The sequence below is a fragment of the Tripterygium wilfordii genome, chromosome 21 (genome assembly GCF_013401445.1).
Source record: "Tripterygium wilfordii isolate XIE 37 chromosome 21, ASM1340144v1, whole genome shotgun sequence".
Lineage (NCBI taxonomy): Eukaryota > Viridiplantae > Streptophyta > Magnoliopsida > Celastrales > Celastraceae > Tripterygium > Tripterygium wilfordii.
In genome coordinates, this window is record NC_052252.1 from 5,475,214 (window position 1) to 5,491,899 (window position 16,686).

The 16,686-nt window shown below is 37.3% G+C and overlaps 3 protein-coding genes across 7 annotated transcripts; all 3 read left to right on the forward strand.

The window, feature by feature from the left end:
• The first annotated feature begins 547 nt into the window (after nucleotides 1–547).
• On the forward strand, nucleotides 548–5,935 carry LOC119988322 (phosphatidylinositol/phosphatidylcholine transfer protein SFH13-like). 4 transcript variants are annotated; one of them, XM_038833313.1, is made up of 15 exons: nucleotides 548–888; nucleotides 1,568–1,719; nucleotides 1,877–2,183; nucleotides 2,303–2,402; nucleotides 2,575–2,841; nucleotides 3,213–3,290; nucleotides 3,423–3,527; nucleotides 3,617–3,666; nucleotides 3,746–3,845; nucleotides 3,991–4,089; nucleotides 4,183–4,296; nucleotides 4,377–4,539; nucleotides 4,720–5,114; nucleotides 5,197–5,271; nucleotides 5,547–5,935. In XM_038833313.1, the coding sequence occupies exons 2-15, from the start codon at nucleotides 1,713–1,715 to the stop codon at nucleotides 5,565–5,567; spliced, it is 1,881 nt and encodes a 626-aa protein (XP_038689241.1). In that variant the 5' UTR covers nucleotides 548–888; nucleotides 1,568–1,712; the 3' UTR covers nucleotides 5,568–5,935. The 4 variants fall into 4 exon arrangements, with proteins under 4 accessions (XP_038689241.1, XP_038689240.1, XP_038689243.1 ...); XM_038833312.1 differs by having other exon boundaries at nucleotides 1,626–1,719; XM_038833315.1 differs by having other exon boundaries at nucleotides 549–888; nucleotides 1,626–1,719; nucleotides 4,732–5,114.
• A 592-nt stretch (nucleotides 5,936–6,527) lies between these two features.
• Nucleotides 6,528–9,523, forward strand: LOC119988324 (GPI-anchored protein LLG1-like). Its single transcript, XM_038833317.1, has 4 exons — nucleotides 6,528–6,767; nucleotides 6,854–6,910; nucleotides 7,890–8,203; nucleotides 8,580–9,523. The coding sequence occupies exons 1-4, from the start codon at nucleotides 6,680–6,682 to the stop codon at nucleotides 8,637–8,639; spliced, it is 519 nt and encodes a 172-aa protein (XP_038689245.1). The 5' UTR covers nucleotides 6,528–6,679; the 3' UTR covers nucleotides 8,640–9,523.
• A 1,564-nt stretch (nucleotides 9,524–11,087) lies between these two features.
• On the forward strand, nucleotides 11,088–15,899 carry LOC119989621 (uncharacterized WD repeat-containing protein C2A9.03-like). Of its 2 annotated transcripts, XM_038835261.1 has the most exons (11): nucleotides 11,088–11,316; nucleotides 12,049–12,129; nucleotides 12,298–12,459; nucleotides 12,599–12,766; nucleotides 12,909–12,995; nucleotides 13,242–13,376; nucleotides 13,485–13,595; nucleotides 14,287–14,378; nucleotides 14,460–14,565; nucleotides 14,913–14,999; nucleotides 15,089–15,899. In XM_038835261.1, the coding sequence occupies exons 3-11, from the start codon at nucleotides 12,319–12,321 to the stop codon at nucleotides 15,500–15,502; spliced, it is 1,341 nt and encodes a 446-aa protein (XP_038691189.1). In that variant the 5' UTR covers nucleotides 11,088–11,316; nucleotides 12,049–12,129; nucleotides 12,298–12,318; the 3' UTR covers nucleotides 15,503–15,899. The 2 variants fall into 2 exon arrangements, with proteins under 2 accessions (XP_038691189.1, XP_038691188.1); XM_038835260.1 differs by lacking the exon at nucleotides 12,049–12,129.
• The last annotated feature ends 787 nt before the right edge of the window (nucleotides 15,900–16,686 follow it).

Below are 16,686 nucleotides of genomic sequence, written 5' to 3' on the forward strand. Positions count from 1 at the left end.
TATATATATATTTATATTATATGCATATAATATATAAGAAAACTTCATAAAAATACAATATATTCAAATAAAGTACCATTTTAAACAAAGAAAATCTCATAGGCTAGTGGTTAAAGCATTTTTTAATGAACAAAAGATCATGAGTTCAAACCCTACAAATAACAAAATTTCAAAAATATTTTATTAACTTTAATAAATGACAGAACCGGTCAAAACCGACCCGGTTCTGACCGGTTCAACCGAATATATCCCGGTTCATCAATTATCGGTTCTGTCACCTCAACCGGACCGGACATGTGGCCGGTCACCGGTTGGACCGGTCAGTCTGATCCGGTTTTCAAAACCTGAATAAAGGTGGGACCCAAGATTAATTTTGTTGGGGACATTAGCCCTGTTGTTTTGCATGCGACAAATTATTATTTATTTATCAGTACTATACAAAATGCAATTAATTAAAGATAATAAAATCTGAAAAAGGAGAGGACAGCACCGGAGATGTATCTAGAAAAACAATTAAACAACGTAAAAATTAAGTAACAGTGACAGCGGTGACAGAGAAGCCAAAAAAAGCCAAGCAAAGCAGGAGGGCACTGGAAGCTTCACTTCTCTCTTCCCCGTCTCTCTCTGCTTTTTGTTATGCAAATCCTGAGACTGATTTGAATTGAAATGAAAATGGAAATTAAAAGAAAAAATCTGTAATCTTAGATAAGCAGAGAGAGAAAAACAGAAGAGCCCATCAATAGAGCCACATGCACCTGCAGATACTAGATACAGAGATTTAATCGCCAGATTATGTTGTTGTTATTGAATCAAAAATCAGATCTTTCTCCTCCTCCTCCTCCTCCTCCTTATTCTTCTTCTGAGTTTTGGCGATCCGCTGTTGAGACGGTGCGTGCGTTTATTCGTCATTTTCTCTTTCTTGGGTTGTGTTTATTAATTGGGATGGAATTGGATGCGAGGATCGTACGGTGCGTGTCGGGATAGTAGGGGATTTTAATGCGAGGGGCGTTACTTTATTTTGCGTTAATTATTCCTTTTCTAGAGTTCTCTGTAGTTTGATGGGTTTACATGTAATTTTATTGAGCTTGGGCTGATTTACGGTATCTCTTCTTTGCTTCTTCTGAAGCTGAGTTTAGTATTTGGGCGCTTTAAATTAGTGTGCTTTCTTGTTTTACGAAGGAATGCAGAGTGTAAAAATGGTGAGAATTTGATCTTTTTAAAGTGATGGGCAGTGATACAGGGAAATGGGTTTAATGTTTGGCATTGATCCTGGCCTCTAGCTATTTCAGATCTATAATTGTTCAAGTTTTCTAATTATTCATTTAAGAACTTTCTAATAAATCATATGATGGGAGGATTATTGTTTTGTGTTTGTTTTCAAACTTTTTCTGTTTGATGGAAATCGGCTACAGAGTGAGTTTTTGGTGAATTCATATACAGCCGCCTTGTCATTTGCATCGTAGGGAAAGGGTGTTTAATGTGTTGTCTTCTTCTTCTTCTGATGTTTTCCGCCGTTGTGATTTCTGGAGTCCCGAATTGGGTTGTTAATACATATAATATGCTTCAGGTTTGATGCTTACGAGGTTCTGTATTTTTATCCTCATGTCCACTTCTGGTTTTCACAGTGCAACTGCTCATATATGCATGAGCAGGCAGCGGTTTTGCCACTTCAAAGATTGAAGCCAAGATACTTCCTTTCATATTGAACTGACATGTCAGGTATTTTCCTGAGTTCATGGATTTTACTAGACATTACTTGTTATTGAACTGTGATTTATCCTTCCATGATAATTTTGAGAGTGAAGCGGAAATTTTGGAGTTGATAACAATGAATGTAAAATCTTGATTATTAATTTTTCTTCCTTTCATGTTGAAGGCCTAGAAGGATTTGGGGCTTATGATGATGAACGTAGAGAGAGGAGGTCGGACTTTGAGAACTCTGAAGAAGATAGACGGCGATCTAAGATTGGAAACCTCAAGAAAAAGGCTATAAATGCTTCAAATAAGTTCACTCATTCCCTTAAGAAAAGAGGTAAAAGGAAAATTGATTACAGGATTCCTTCTTTCTCAATAGAGGATGTGCGCGATGCAAAAGAGGAGAGTGCAGTTCTTGAATTGCGTCAAAAACTTATTGACAGAGATTTGTTACCTCATAGACATGACGATTATCATACATTGTTAAGGTTGGTGAAGTCTTTCAAACAGTGTAACCCTTTTGGCCTTCCATGTGCTAGTCGACTACTTCAGTTGACCTATTGAAATTAAATCATATGAACTCACTATTTGATATTTCATTTTGCAGATTCTTGAAAGCCAGGGACTTTAACATTGACAAAACGATTCATATGTGGGAAGAAATGCTTAACTGGAGGAAAGAGTATGGAACAGACACCATATTAGAGGTGGAAAAACCATTTTCTTCTGCTATCGTCATCGGTTTTGTTTGAGAACGAATCTTTATTTTTCTACTTGAGCTTCTGCTTAACATCTATCAATAAATTTGTGTTCTTGAGTACTGTTGGAATACATTTGGCTCTTAAAACTGTACCTACTGCTGAACTTATCAATACTCAGGATTTTGACTTTGAGGAACTGGAGGAAGTCTTGCAATATTATCCACAAGGGTATCATGGTGTTGATAAGGATGGAAGGCCTGTTTACATTGAGAGGTTAGGAAAGGCACATCCAAACAGGCTTATGCATATCACCAGTATAGAGCGATATCTGAAGTACCATGTCCAAGAGTTTGAGAGGGCTCTACAAGAAAAGTTCCCTGCCTGCTCAATTGCAGCAAAACGACGGATATGTTCAACAACAACAATATTGGATGTGCAAGGCTTGGTATGTGAATTGCTCTCCTGCCTAGATTATTAGTGTGGCCAAATATTTTTTTCTTACTGGAACTCTAATTCCAGCATAATTCTGCTATCTAGTCAGCTTTTAGAAAGAAAATGTTGTCTTCAAACAATTGAATCCTTGTTAGGTTCTTTAATATTTACGGGTGTTCATAGTTCTGGCATCTAGCTTCCTTGCCTTGAATATCAGTCTTCTAAAGACATTTGCTGCATTAGTCCTTGGAGGGGGCAAGAATAAGAACTCCACATTATTTTCTCTGTCAATACATTATTCTTCCGCTATTTATGTCTGGATGGTTATGTTAGAACTTCTGATCAGTGAAATTTTGACGGCAAATTTATATCATGTAAATATAGGGCATTAAAAATTTTACAAGGACTGCTGCAAATCTGTTGGCTGCCATGACAAAAATTGACAACAATTACTACCCTGAGGTATCTAAGCATTGGCTAAGTTTGACTCTTTTATGCTAAGAATTTTTTTTTTGGTAAGTAAAAAAAAAAGATTTAAATACTCTTTTATGCTAAGATACTTGTCTCCTAATTGTTCTTTTGTATGAATCTTAGACTTTACATCAAATGTACGTTGTCAATGCGGGTCCTGGCTTCAAGAAAATGCTTTGGCCTGCTGCACAGAAATTTCTTGATGGAAAGACTATTTCAAAGATACAAGTAGGGCATATTTGTTTATCTATATATTTTTTTGTTGCCTTTATTCTCCCTCAATGACTCAAGTGTCTATTTAATTTCTGCGATTGCAGGTTCTGGACCCCAAATCCTTGTATAAGCTACAGGAAGTCATTGACCCAAAGTGTGTTTTCGTTTTAAGTTAAATTCCATCAGAAGATGCATTTTAACACATATTAATCATTCTTACCTTTTCCTTTCAGTCAATTGCCTGATTTCCTCGGTGGTTCATGCACTTGTTTGGCCGAAGCAGGGTGCCTTAGGTATAATAAAGGTCCATGGAATGACCCTGACATAATGAAGGTATCATCTCTTTTTCCTAGAGGTGTTTTGTCCAAGTTATATATCAGTTTTTTGCGTTCAAGACATAATGTTTGCTGGCATTAATTTTTACAATGAAGTATGAAATGTTTTAATAAAATATTAACTTAGGATTCCCCTTTTGTAGCTTGTGCGTAATGCAGAAGCAACATTCGTGACGCAAACCACCAGAGTGTCTGATGACCCTCAAAAATTTGACTCTTATACTCAAATACGTCCATGGAAGGTAAATGTCTTTTTGATGAAAACCCAAATGTTGATTTTTCATGGGATTTATACTCCCCCATCCAGCAGATGTAACAAATTGTCGGGTTATTAGGGAAGATGTAGTGACACATCAACTGCAGAATCGGGGTCAGATATTGATGATCCTTATTCTCCAATTGGAAGAAGGAGCTCTACCATCCCTCGTTTGGCTCCTGTTCATGAAGAAGTGAGTCAGTGATTCGGTGGAAAATTTTCCTTTAAAGTTCTTTCCCTGTATTATATTATGTAAGTTACCTATATATGCAGCTCAAGGTACCAGATTCAAATGGCTACTTCAGCTGTGATGATAATTTTACCCTGGCTGAGAAAGCCAGTAAAGTTGACAAAGGAGTGGGAGATTCTTATGGTCAATCACTTAAAATGAATGATCTGGGGAGCATTATGTGTAAAGCAACATCAAGCACAGCAGGTATTGCTTTGTTTTTTGGAAAGGAGATTGCTTAATTGCTTTTCTGTAGAGATATCATGCACTTTTTATGAGAATGCTAGGATCATTCTGTTTGTTCAGCTTTAATGCAGATTCTGGGCATCAGAGTTCCGTTGTCACTCATGCATATGTCCAGGGACTTCCGTTTAACTTAAACTTTAGGCCTCTTTTCAGGAGTTGCTTGTTGGATTGATACTGTCAAAGAAAAGGTTGATAGAAGCAGTGTCCAGTGTACATCAGGAATGCTGATAAATTTGATATTCAAACTAGTTGCGTTTTTCCGTGGTTTGCGATTTGAATTTCGGAGAAGGCCAAACAACGTTCACCCTTCCAATTCTGTTGAACACCGCATAAATGTTGATTCACCAGCTCTAGGACCTGCGAATGAAGAAGAAAAACGTGTTCATCCATGTATTGAACGTCTTCAAACACTAGAGAAAGCATTTGAGGAGGTTAGAAACAAGCCTGCAGGCATTCCTTTGGAAAAGGACCAAATGCTTAAGGAATCTCTGGACAGAATCAAGTGTGTTGAGTATGATCTTGAGAAAACGAAGAGAGTATGCCTCATTCTACTTGTTTTGAACAACTGATAAATTTTTGAAGATTTAAACCGCACTCTCACACTTTTTCTTAATGCAGGTTCTGCATGCTACAGTGATGAAGCAACTTGAGATCACCGAGCTGCTAGATAATTTACGTGAATCAAAATTCCGGGTGAGTCAATTTCCAATGGTTAAGAATTTTGCTGGAAACTTGGTATAGAAAAGATATATCATATGTTATCCCATTTTTGGGAAATCAATATCCTTCCTCAACTCAAGGCCAGGGTATCTTCCACTTGAATAGACAGATCCTCCGAAAAGCTACATTTGGTTATGGATTTAATCATGTTTTTTGTTTTTGGTTTCACTGCATGTCAAACGTTATGCTCGGCGTACCAATGATAATATTGGGCAAATAATTGATGCAATTTTGCATGTTTGTTGCAGCAAAGGAGAATGTTCTGTTAAGTATGTAAGTCTGACAGTGACAAAATCAAAAGACAAAACAATTAAGAAAATGCATTTGAGGACATTTGCAGTATCCGAGTTGGGACGGAGGAGTTGAGCCTGAAAGAGTGCCATTGTGAGGGGATCTTCGAGTCCTGGTGTATCGGAGGAGGTAGAAACTTGTTTTTCCACTGTTTCTTTTCTTAATGGCCCTTTTACAGTTATAGTTTTCGACCCGAATTACAGTTGAGCTGTTAGGGGTATTTCCCCAGGAAAAAAGTACACAAAAAAATCTTACACTAAACGTCCTGTTCTTCACTTGACTAATAATGTAGTTCTGTTTGCCTGTATATTATGAATGAATGAATATCAGCATCTTCCAACTAAAACAACAATGGCATTGTGAGCCCCAATTCGTTTCAGCTCTCTTTGGAAATGCAGATCAAGCATGTCTCACCATGTTTTGATAGGATCAAAGAAAAAAAAGAAAGAGAAGAACTTGACCATGAAAGAACAATTAGGTTCTTGTAAGACTTTTTCTGTTGGAGAGTGAGTTCTCCTTGGGCATATATCATACCGTCAATTTCTTCATACAAAAAAGAAGCAACTACAGAAGGACGTGCCTTCCCCAAATGGGAAATACAAAGGGACGTGCCGCCTTCAAAGGCAAAAAACGAAAGTGCCTTCAACTAATACCAAATTAAATAAAATCATATCCATTAATGGAGATTACAGAAGGGACGTTGAGTTAGTTGACCAAAACGACAACGCGTATCGGTGAGAAAATTCCAAATATACCCAGACAGACGGCACTACGAGCCCTTGTTTTCAAGTCATTCATGATTCATCACTATCCTTTGTTGCCAAAAAACAAAGAAGAAAAAAGAAGTCCCAGTTTTCGCGTGATTAGCTGTAACCTCAAATTCATGTCTGTTGACTGTTATTATTTTCCATATTTATTACGTTATATACCACCTTGCTTTCTTTATATTAAAAAAGAAAGAAAAAATTATGACCCTCTCCACATCTCTCCACTGATTCTGTTGTAACGCAAACAAAAGCGTGTTGTTCGCTTCTTTTTTCTCTGTTCTCTTCACAAGCTGCCAGAAATTTAGAGGAACAGCAGTAAAGATATGATTTTTTTGATGAAGCTGAAGATGGGGCTCCTCTTCATCTTGTTTCTCTTCATGGGTTTCTCTGCTTCTTCCACTTCCATTTCAGGTATTTTTCAGTTTTATCTATTTACTTTGCTATTTTAGCTCTTCATTTGGTTTTTCTTCTGATTTGGGCTTGATTTGGTGATGCAGATGATGTATTTGACTCCCACGCGTTTACTGGCAGAAATCTGCTTCAGGCCAAGAAAGGTCTTACATGCATACCCTACTGATTTTTTTTTTTCCATTTTTAGTGATGAATCTATGGGTTTCAAATTTCAAGTATTATGCTTTGTTGTCTGATCTACGTGCTCAATTTTTCTATATTTGGGAAGTCATTAATTTTCTACGTTTGCTGGATCATGTTGAAAAAGAAAAGAATGAGATTCTGTCTGGGATGTTCTAAACCTCTGCTGCTTATTTGATAAGTCTAGCTAACCTTGTCACCTGAGCGGCTGAGCCTGTTTCCATTGGCTTTAGTTAGGGATACCTCTTTGAATAGACAGGGATAATGCAACATTAGGATATTGAATTTGCTACCCTAGTACCCTAGTATTTGGAAGCATAAATGAAAGCATAAACTTTTATCCTTGGAAAACAACTGCAGAAGTCAGTGCTACTGATTCACTTATGTTCTGCGGCTGAGCCTGAAGCAACGATCATTTTTGCTGCTAAAAGTAATTTTTTGAGGGAAACATGTACTATCTCATCATCCTTTCCTACCTTAACAGAGTTGCTGTGCGTTATAATGTTCCTGTTTTCTTTTCTGTGATATTGTATGTCAAAAGCTACTGATCTGAGAGTCTGCAATTCTAATAGCATGAGCTTTGATGAAAACTGACTTGGGGTTCTTCTTATACAACTTTTCATTGAATTACTTAAGGACGAGCACTTAAACTGTCATGAATTGATGGACTTGAATGGGATTGTCACAAAATTTAGCTGTGCCATGTTGTCTTGAACAAAACTGCTTTAGCCCTTTACTTTAACTAGTTGAGAAATAAGAATTTTGCACAAGTTCATTTGGTTATTGCTTTGATTTTGTGCCTTTTCAATGTATAGAGTTGGTATCATTATATCTCTTTTATGGACTAGGAGAAAATCAATCTGAAAGTTCACTGCCAAATATAAGTTGGTATCATTATTGCTCTAATTATTGTTTTAACTAGAATTTTAATGTTCTCTGCAGCTTGCCCTGTGAACTTCGAATTCATGAACTACACGATTATCACAAGCCAATGTAAAGGCCCTAAATACCCACCGGACAATTGTTGTACAGCTTTCAAACAATTTGCCTGCCCTTATGTAGATGAGATCAATGATTTATCCACTGATTGTGCATCAACCATGTTTAGCTACATCAATATTTATGGGAAATACCCGGCTGGCCTTTTTGCTAGTGAATGTCAGGAAGGAAAGGAGGGACTTGCATGTCCTGCATCACCACCATCGACATCAGAGAATGCAAATGCAGGTCATACGATGCATACTTCAACCTCACTGGTAATGCTCACTGCTGGATTCCTAGGGCTTTTATTTTTGCTGTTATGAGGATTTAGTGACAAATATCATTTTCCTTTTCTTTTTCCTCGCTTGGTTCTTTACCATTGTCATTGGCGGTGCTTTTTTATTCGATTTCCAGAAACATCTGAGGATATATTTCCTTTAGTACTTATTCCAACAAAAATGTACCAGTTTGTGTTGCTGTTAAGAATTTGTTGTATGAAACGAAATACTAATTTTTGCTTTACAAAATTGATGTGCTGCAAATTTGTTTCCATGTGCATTACCTCATGGACCGTCTTTCTGCAATGTGGGCCTGCAATGCAATTTCCTAAAATGATTTGTTTCTTGACATGGTTTGTGCGGCCATGAACAGTTCATCCAACCAAAGCAGAACAGAAGACGAAGAGAGAATTTGAAGCTCAAAGTTACTTGATTAGAAGGACCATTGGCCATCATAGCAGATGGCTCTCCCGCTAACTTCAATGGCTCTTCCAAAACATATTAAACTGCCTCTCTCCTGGAGTCGTATGTAACAACGTCTCAGATTGCATCTGCTGATGGCTTGTCGGTTTTCGAGGCAATAGCTTCCCCTGATGTGTTTGCTTACAACACTATGATCAGAGGCTTAATTCAGGGAAAAATGTCCTTATGATGCATTGTTAGTTTATCAGAAACTCTTGCTTGGTGGCTTTACACCAGACAACTACACTTACACCTTTGTCCTTAAAGCTTGCTCCCACCGAAGGCTCTTTCTGAAATAGCTCCAGATAGTTATGTTCACAGCTCGCTAATACATATTTATACAAATTCAGGCAGCAAGGATGATGCAGAACAAACGTATTCTCGCAGAAGAGAGAAGGCTTGCTTTGAATTGTGTGATTTCTGGGTACTTGAGTCTTGGTCATGTTGAGAAGGCTAGGGCATTGTTTGATAACATGGTAAGAAAAGACCCATGTTGGTACTAGGAGTGCTATGGTGACAGAATACACAAAGAACAAAATGCATGCTGAGGCATTAACTGTATTTCAAGATATGATTATATATCTGAGTACTAGTGAGCTCGATCGCTACTTGCCTGTGCAAATATCTTGGAGCATTGGATTAAGGAAGATGGATTTGTGGGTACATAGATAGAACTGGTATATCTAATATCTCCTTGGCCGCGCTGGGAACCATGGTAGCTAGATCTCCTTGGAAGGGCTGCCTTATATACTGGACTGGGGTTGTGGCACTGGCATGTAACTAAATTTCGAGTACATACACAAACCAGAGTAATTCATTACATTTGCATACTATTCATTATTACTCTTCAACCAACTTAAGTATAAAAATGAAGCAACAAGGCAGGCAGGCAGGTTTTCTCTCTTAGGATTCTGATTCATCATTCATGTTACCAATCCAAATGTCTTTTTACACAAAATAAATAAAACAGAGTTTGTTTGAAGACTCACTCACGTCCATCCGTTGCTCAAATGGCAACAGTAAAAAGGACAGCTTTAATATCTAGTTTTAAGCTAAATAAATCCTTTTTATTACAGTAATTTATTTTTGAGACACGAATCGAAATAATTCCTGAACTTTGATGACCCAGTTAAGTTAAGTCTCCCCTGAACTTCAGTTCGGGTCAAACAAATCCTTGAACTTCGATGAATGTACTCCGTTATATGTTTATGACACCCTTGACCCAACACATTCATATTTGACCCAAAATGAAATTTAGGGTTAATTATACTTTTAGTCATCGAAAGATCGGTTTTGTTCACATTTAGCATCGAAAGATTTTTTGTTACAAAGTGATCACTCATTATTTCAAAATGAGACAATTAGGGGATTCGGTCACATTTGCTACAGTAATAGACAGCTTCCCATTGACGTGACATCCATTCAACATATTTGGGTCAACATTTGATTATGTGGCAACAAAAAGAAAATTAATAAAATAACAAACTTCTCTCCAACTCTACCTCTGCTCTCTCTCATCTCTCTCTAGAACGCTAACTTCTCTCCAACTCTCCCTTCAGACAGAGATCTGTAACCGCAAATCGAGAAAGGAGTAGATCGATGGTGAACAAAATCGATAACCACAATAACTCCATAATCATCTGATTTCCTACCCGATCCGCAATAACCCAGACTTTGGATCTTATCTTCTCGACTTGACCGAAGCTCCGTTTGGGAGTAATGATCCGTTCTACCAGCGAAGCGAGATGACAATAATGAAGAAGCTCAGGATGTTTGAAGCACAAGAGTTGTTGTCGCTGCTTCTTGTCTCATGATGTTTTTGGTGCTTCCATTTTCTCTTCCCCAATTCAAACTTTGTAAACCCTAGAACCCCCTGTTAACATCTTTATCATTCAAATCCATTTTCAGTTAGTTAATATCGCACAGTTTTGTTATATTATTCTCAATGGTTCTACTCTTATATAGGAAATTATGTTCCATTTTACGTGATTATACTTTGTTACAGATAAGGAGGTTAGGAGAGAGAGGTGAGGGTAGGAGAGAGTAGAGTTTTTTTTAATATATTTTAATGACATGTAAGCAGCTGTTGGGTGCCAAGTTGTCATTCAAATAAGCAAAATAAATTTTGCAAACGTTGATTATTTGCCATGTCAGCGTTGAACCTGCCCGAAATTGTATCAATTCTGACCGAATCCCTTAATTGTCTCATTTTGGAACAATGGATTATCACTTTATAACAAAAAATCTTTTGATGCTAAATATGAACAAAGTCAATCTTTCGATGACTAAAAGTATAATTAACCCTAAAATTTAAGGGCCGACTCGCCGACTCGATTGAGTCGTTAACAATCACGGGCCATTTCAATTCTACACCCTTTATTTTTTTATATCACCAACAACTACAAGCGGATAAAGATTCGACCTTTCTCTTTCTTTCTTTCACTCGCTGTATATATCCTTCTCTTCCCTTGTTGCCCTCGATTTCTCGCGATCCATTCCATTCACCGTCAGAATTATTAAATTATAATTTCCTTTTTAAAAAAATATATTTGTAGGTCTTGTGCAATTACGTTTATCATTTGTATAAATAAATAAATTCCCCCACGACGGTATGCAGCTTCCGATCTTTTTTGATTTGCAGATCGAAGGTAAGCTCCTTTGGCCCTCAAATTGCGAAAAGGCGATTTTTTTTTCAACTGCCATTCTTGGGTTCTCTTGTTTGATCTCTTCTGCTCTGTTTATGTCTTCATTTCATCGATTCGCTCGAGCTTTGTTGTACATATTGATCTATCGTCTGCTAATGTCTCTTAGCTGTAATAATTCGTGTTTTTTAATGGACTTTTCTTAGCTGTGATATTTTTGATATGTGGCTATAATTGTTGGGCAAAGGGATGAATTCCTTTCGAGGGTTTTTGGTTTCTACCCAATTCCATTTTGTAGTGTTTAGAATGTAAATGGAATAGTGAAATTCAAAGAAAGGGAAAATGAAAGTTAAGTTTTTGCTGCAGAAAATTAGAGCTTTTGCATGTATCGTTTGTGGGTAGCTTTGGGAAGGAATTAAATTGGGAGTTGAAACATCTGGAATAGCGGAATTCGTGTTGCGGGGACATATATTCTTGTGTTGTGTGTGTGGGAAATGTTGTCTTGGAATTGTGTAATTGTCCTGGTTAGCTATTCCCCTTCTTGGTTGCACCAAAGGTAAGATGTGAAATAGAATATAAGAGCTGAAATGTCGGTAAATAATTATTGGAATCTGGAAAGTGCGTGAATCAATCTAAGCATGACTATTTTTATGATCAATTTCTATATTTCTTTGTTGAAATGAAAAATATGTAGAATTTGTTGTTTGAGAATCAATTAAAGTATGCACATTTCTGCAGTTAAGATTCTTTAGCATAGTTTGTCCATTGGGGATTCTCATTTCTGGTCTTGCCGCCTGGTTCTTACTTTCGACTAATCAGGTTTCTACTCTTTCCCCTTGACAAAATATTATCACATGATATGTGATATTTGTTTATCGCCCACATTGCCCTCTTATGTTAATTAGATTGTTATCTTATATAGTGATGAATCTTTTATGTATTGTCCATACTGATTCGTGAGCAACTTGTTTAACTTATATGTTGCAGTTGTGGAATTGTTGGGAGAATATGTCCCATTACCAGGTGGAAGATGCTGAACATATGGCGGAGGAATATGACATGGAAGATGTAGAGGATGATATGGATGAAGAGTTTCGTGGTAGAGATATGGGTGGCTCAGACTCTGATGTTGATGAATTTGACTACTTGGTCTCTGACATGTCCTAGTTAGATTTATGTTGGCGTACCCCTCATTATGATCACTATTGTTTATTTATTATGTAGCTAGAATTTGTCTTAGCATATCAATTCATTATATTTTAATTATTTGTTTGTTGCATTGGTGCAGAATAGTAAAGTAGCTGATACTTCTGCTGCTGAAGCTAGAGAGGGAAAAGATATTCAGGGAATTCCCTGGGATAGACTTAGCATCACTAGGGAGAAATACAGACAGACTAGACTAGAACAGTATAAGAACTATGAAAATATTCCTCATTCCGGAGAAGGGTCAGGAAAGGTAAATGCTACGATCTCTGAACAATCCCCTGCCCCTTCCCCTCCTCTATGTACCTGCAGGCTATTCACTTGAAAAGTGGTCCAGTACTTCAGGATGTGGATCGTAATTAAGTTTTTCTGTTTCCTTATTTTGCTTTGTACAGGACTGTAAAGTTACTAAGAAAGGTGGCTCATACTATGAGTTCAGACGAAATTCAAGTTCTGTGAAATCAACCATTCTTCATTTTCAGGTTAGCCGAGTGCAAGTTTGTGCCTGATTTCTTGGGGGATTATGTTATTGAACACTCTGTAACTTAGATGTCCATTTTCTCTCACATCTTGCAAACCTAATATCCTCTCGTGTCGTGACTGAAACAAAGTAATAGTATTATATTCATTGGGATTGGAGTATGAATATGATGCAGCAAGGATGTGGGTGATTTGGGATCAAAGTTGTATTGTTTGACAGACTGATGATGTTATTTCTGGCAATGCAGTTGAGGAACTTGGTTTGGGCTACATCGAAGCATGATGTCTACCTTATGTCTCATTTTACTGTTGTTCATTGGTCTTCATTAACTTGCACAAGGTCTGAAGTTCTCAATGTTTCAGGGCATGTGGCACCAACAGAGGTGATTGCTTATGGCAAAGACTTGTATATGACAAAATATGTTCCTTTTGAACTTTTCTCTGTCTTTAAGGTACTTAACTCCCATGGAATTAATTTTATATTTTCGTAGAAACATCCGGGAAGCTTGTTGGAAGGGTTCTCGCAAACCCAAATTAGTACTCTTGCAGTAAAAGAAAATTTGCTAGTTGCTGGAGGGTCTCAAGGAGAACTTATATGCATGGTAAGACTCTTTTTTTCCCTCTTGAAATCTGTTATTCAAAGTGTTGGAAAATCCACCCCAAACACTAGTACACTACAAATCAATATTGTCCGTTTTGGGTCTGAGCCCTCATGGCTTTGTTCTTCTGGGCCATCGGTTATGGTAATTAGGCCTAGCTAAGGCTTTGATTGTGTGAGAGGGAGTGGATCTTTGCTTATAAAGTACTCGGATGGGTTATGCTAATCCGACGTAGGATTTTTAGTGTTGACACTTCTCTACACTTGTGGGTTGGGTTATGCCAGACCCAACAAGTGGACAGGTAGAAAATCCACCCCAAACACTATACAAACCAATATTGTCTGCTTTGAGCCTGAGCCTACACGAGTTTGTACTTATGGGTCGTCGCCTATGGTACTTAAGCCAAGAAAAGGCCTTTGATTGTTTGAGAGGGAGTGGATATTTGCTCATAAAGCACTTGGTTGGGTTATGCCTATCCAATGTGGAATTTTTGGTCTTGACACAAAAAAACAATACAATGTCAGGCAATTAGAAGACAATGTGGAACTAGCGATACTTGATGGAAAGCATCTTCACCTAGTTTTTAAAACCATTATCGTTTTACTACCGTTCTGCATGTTCGGAATTATTTTAACAGTCTTCAATGTACATAATCAGTATATGTTAATGAGATTTCTTCGTTGACTGATTGCAGCACCTAGATCGGCCTGGCGTTAGCTTTTGTTTCCGGACAACTTATGATGATAATGCCATCACTAATGCCGTTGACATATATAGAAACCGCAGGTATTTGCTTGTACTTGTACTGGAAATGGAACTGCTCCTTTTAAAGATAAACCTGATACGGTTTTTGTTTTGATTCTTCAGTGGCGCACTTCACTTCACCGCTTCAAATAACGACTGTGGAGTCAGAGACTTTGACATGGAGAAATATCAGCTCATTAAGCATTTCTGTTTTCCTTGGCCAGTGAATGTGAGTTCCTTGCATTTTATTTTCAGTCACTTAAACATATAATAACTCTCTCATATTAGATACAGTTACTAAAGATGATGTGTTCGTCTGATTTCAAAGTTCAAACCATGAGCCATTTATGTTGCTTGTTCATTTAATGTACTATAACACTGCATTATAGTAAAAACTATAAAGATAACAAATAGATTATCTGTGTGTTTGTGTGACTATAGTGAGTTTTCTGCTTGGTGAAATGTGATTATCTGCACAATATGCTCGAGTATAACGCCAACTAGTCCCTGTTTTGTCAGTGATATTAGTGGGCGTTTTGAATTGTGGCTTTATGTTTCTCTTTGCTATATTTGCAGCATACTTCTCTGAGTCCGGATGGTAAACTCCTTATAATTGTGGGAGACAACCCAGATGGTATGTTGGTGGATTCTAGTACTGGAAAGGTACTCTTATGATACCTTTGTCAACAATGCTATATTTATGAAGCCTGAATACAGAAACATGTTCTGATTGATATTGACAATATTTGCAGACAGTCATGCCCTTGTGTGGGCACTTAGATTTCTCATTTGCCTCAGCATGGCATCCAGATGGTGTCACCTTTGCTACAGGGAACCAGGACAAAACCTGCCGAATTTGGGATGTTCGGAACGTATCAAAGTCGCTCGCTGTTTTGAAGGGCAACCTTGGAGCTGTTCGGTCCGTCCGATACACGTCCGATGGTAAGTATATGGCAATGGCTGAGCCTGCTGATTTTGTGCATGTCTATGATGCCAAAAGTGGTTATGAAAAAGAGCAGGAAATTGATTTCTTTGGGGAGATATCTGGCATATCGTTCAGTCCGGACACCGAGTCTCTTTTTATAGGAGTGTGGGATCGTATGTATGGTGGCCTGCTTGAGTATGGTCGCTGTCGGAACTACGCATACCTGGATTCTCTAATTTGAGTCCGAATGGTATAACCTGAAAGTAAGTTTGTGTGGTTGGTTGGTTGGTTTTACATTATGTGATGGATTTGAGAAACCCCAATAATATGCCATGCTGCATTAGAAGATGGTTGTAGGTGTACATGATGTGCAATTGTAGGTCCTTTAGTCTTGGTGCCATAAAGCCATTGTTGTTGGGTTGTCATAAGATGTGTAAAATGGGGGAGTTGTTGTACAGAAGGCTAGAAATATTTTCATCATGCAAATGAGAGAATTTGTATTGGAACCTCTGGTCTCTTTTAGGAAAGAGGACAATTTCATGACTGCCTGCCTGCCTGCAATCTTTGTACTTGAGTGTCAGTGTTATTTAGAACCTATCTTATGTGAATTTATCAATGATCAAAGCTGGTTTTCTTAAGTTTTAAAGTGTATTTTGAGATTGATAATTTTTTGTTTGAGCTGGTAGGTATGTTAGATTGTAAAAAAGTGAAAAGTTCTTTTCATGATTGTTGATATATAATTATAACCTTCTTGACTTTGGTACCCAACTCTTAAACCACTTTCATTTCTGAGTCTCTAACAAGACCACTAGCTGAAATTGTACATCGCTACCTACATTTCCATCAAAATTAACCATTTTTTTTTATCTACTCTTTGAAGTTTCGACTCCACCATTGATTGCTTCTTGACAGTTCTTGTCCATAAAAGGGAGCATTGATGTTGTGTACAAAAAGAAACAAGAAGAGTAAAACCATTGGATACTCCAAGAATACATCAGCCAATAGTTATTTTAGTGTTTTTTTTTAATTTAAGTGATAAAGTTGCTCCAACCAACCTTCTCTCCTTGTTTTTAACAAAAAAAAAGAAAAGAAAAAAAAACCCTTCTCTCCTTGTATTATCAAACAATTTCTTTGAAGATGACGATTAACTAATTAAAGGATGTTTTGGTAACATGACAATTGACATCAATCCTACCATCAAAACAAGAGTGTAAAGTTGACCTCCAGGTTATTCAAAAATGGAGATTTTTTATACCAGAGCCACAAAATTCAATAAATTATTTTGTTAAAAGAAACAACTTAGTAATTACAAAGGGAAATGAGGGATAAGTTTGGCAAGTTGAGCCAGAAAATAAAATTATTTGCTATATAAAATAAAACCAATACATATCCAAGTAATAAGCTTTCCTTGATCCTTATTATAAA

Excerpts from the sequence above, each read along its gene's own strand:
- LOC119988322 (XM_038833313.1), top strand. Across the intron at positions 2,842-3,212 it reads TATTGGATGTGCAAGGCTTG|GGCATTAAAAATTTTACAAG; the intron begins GTATGTGAATTG and ends ATGTAAATATAG. Across the intron at positions 3,846-3,990 it reads ATGACCCTGACATAATGAAG|CTTGTGCGTAATGCAGAAGC; the intron begins GTATCATCTCTT and ends CCCCTTTTGTAG.
- LOC119988324 (XM_038833317.1), top strand. The coding sequence starts at position 6,680 with ATGATTTTTTTGATGAAGCTGAAGATGGGGCTCCTCTTCATCTTGTTT. Across the intron at positions 6,768-6,853 it reads TTCTTCCACTTCCATTTCAG|ATGATGTATTTGACTCCCAC; the intron begins GTATTTTTCAGT and ends TTGGTGATGCAG. Across the intron at positions 6,911-7,889 it reads TCTGCTTCAGGCCAAGAAAG|CTTGCCCTGTGAACTTCGAA; the intron begins GTCTTACATGCA and ends TGTTCTCTGCAG.
- LOC119989621 (XM_038835261.1), top strand. The coding sequence starts at position 12,319 with ATGTCCCATTACCAGGTGGAAGATGCTGAACATATGGCGGAGGAATAT. Across the intron at positions 12,996-13,241 it reads CAACCATTCTTCATTTTCAG|TTGAGGAACTTGGTTTGGGC; the intron begins GTTAGCCGAGTG and ends CTGGCAATGCAG. Across the intron at positions 14,566-14,912 it reads GTTTTCCTTGGCCAGTGAAT|CATACTTCTCTGAGTCCGGA; the intron begins GTGAGTTCCTTG and ends CTATATTTGCAG.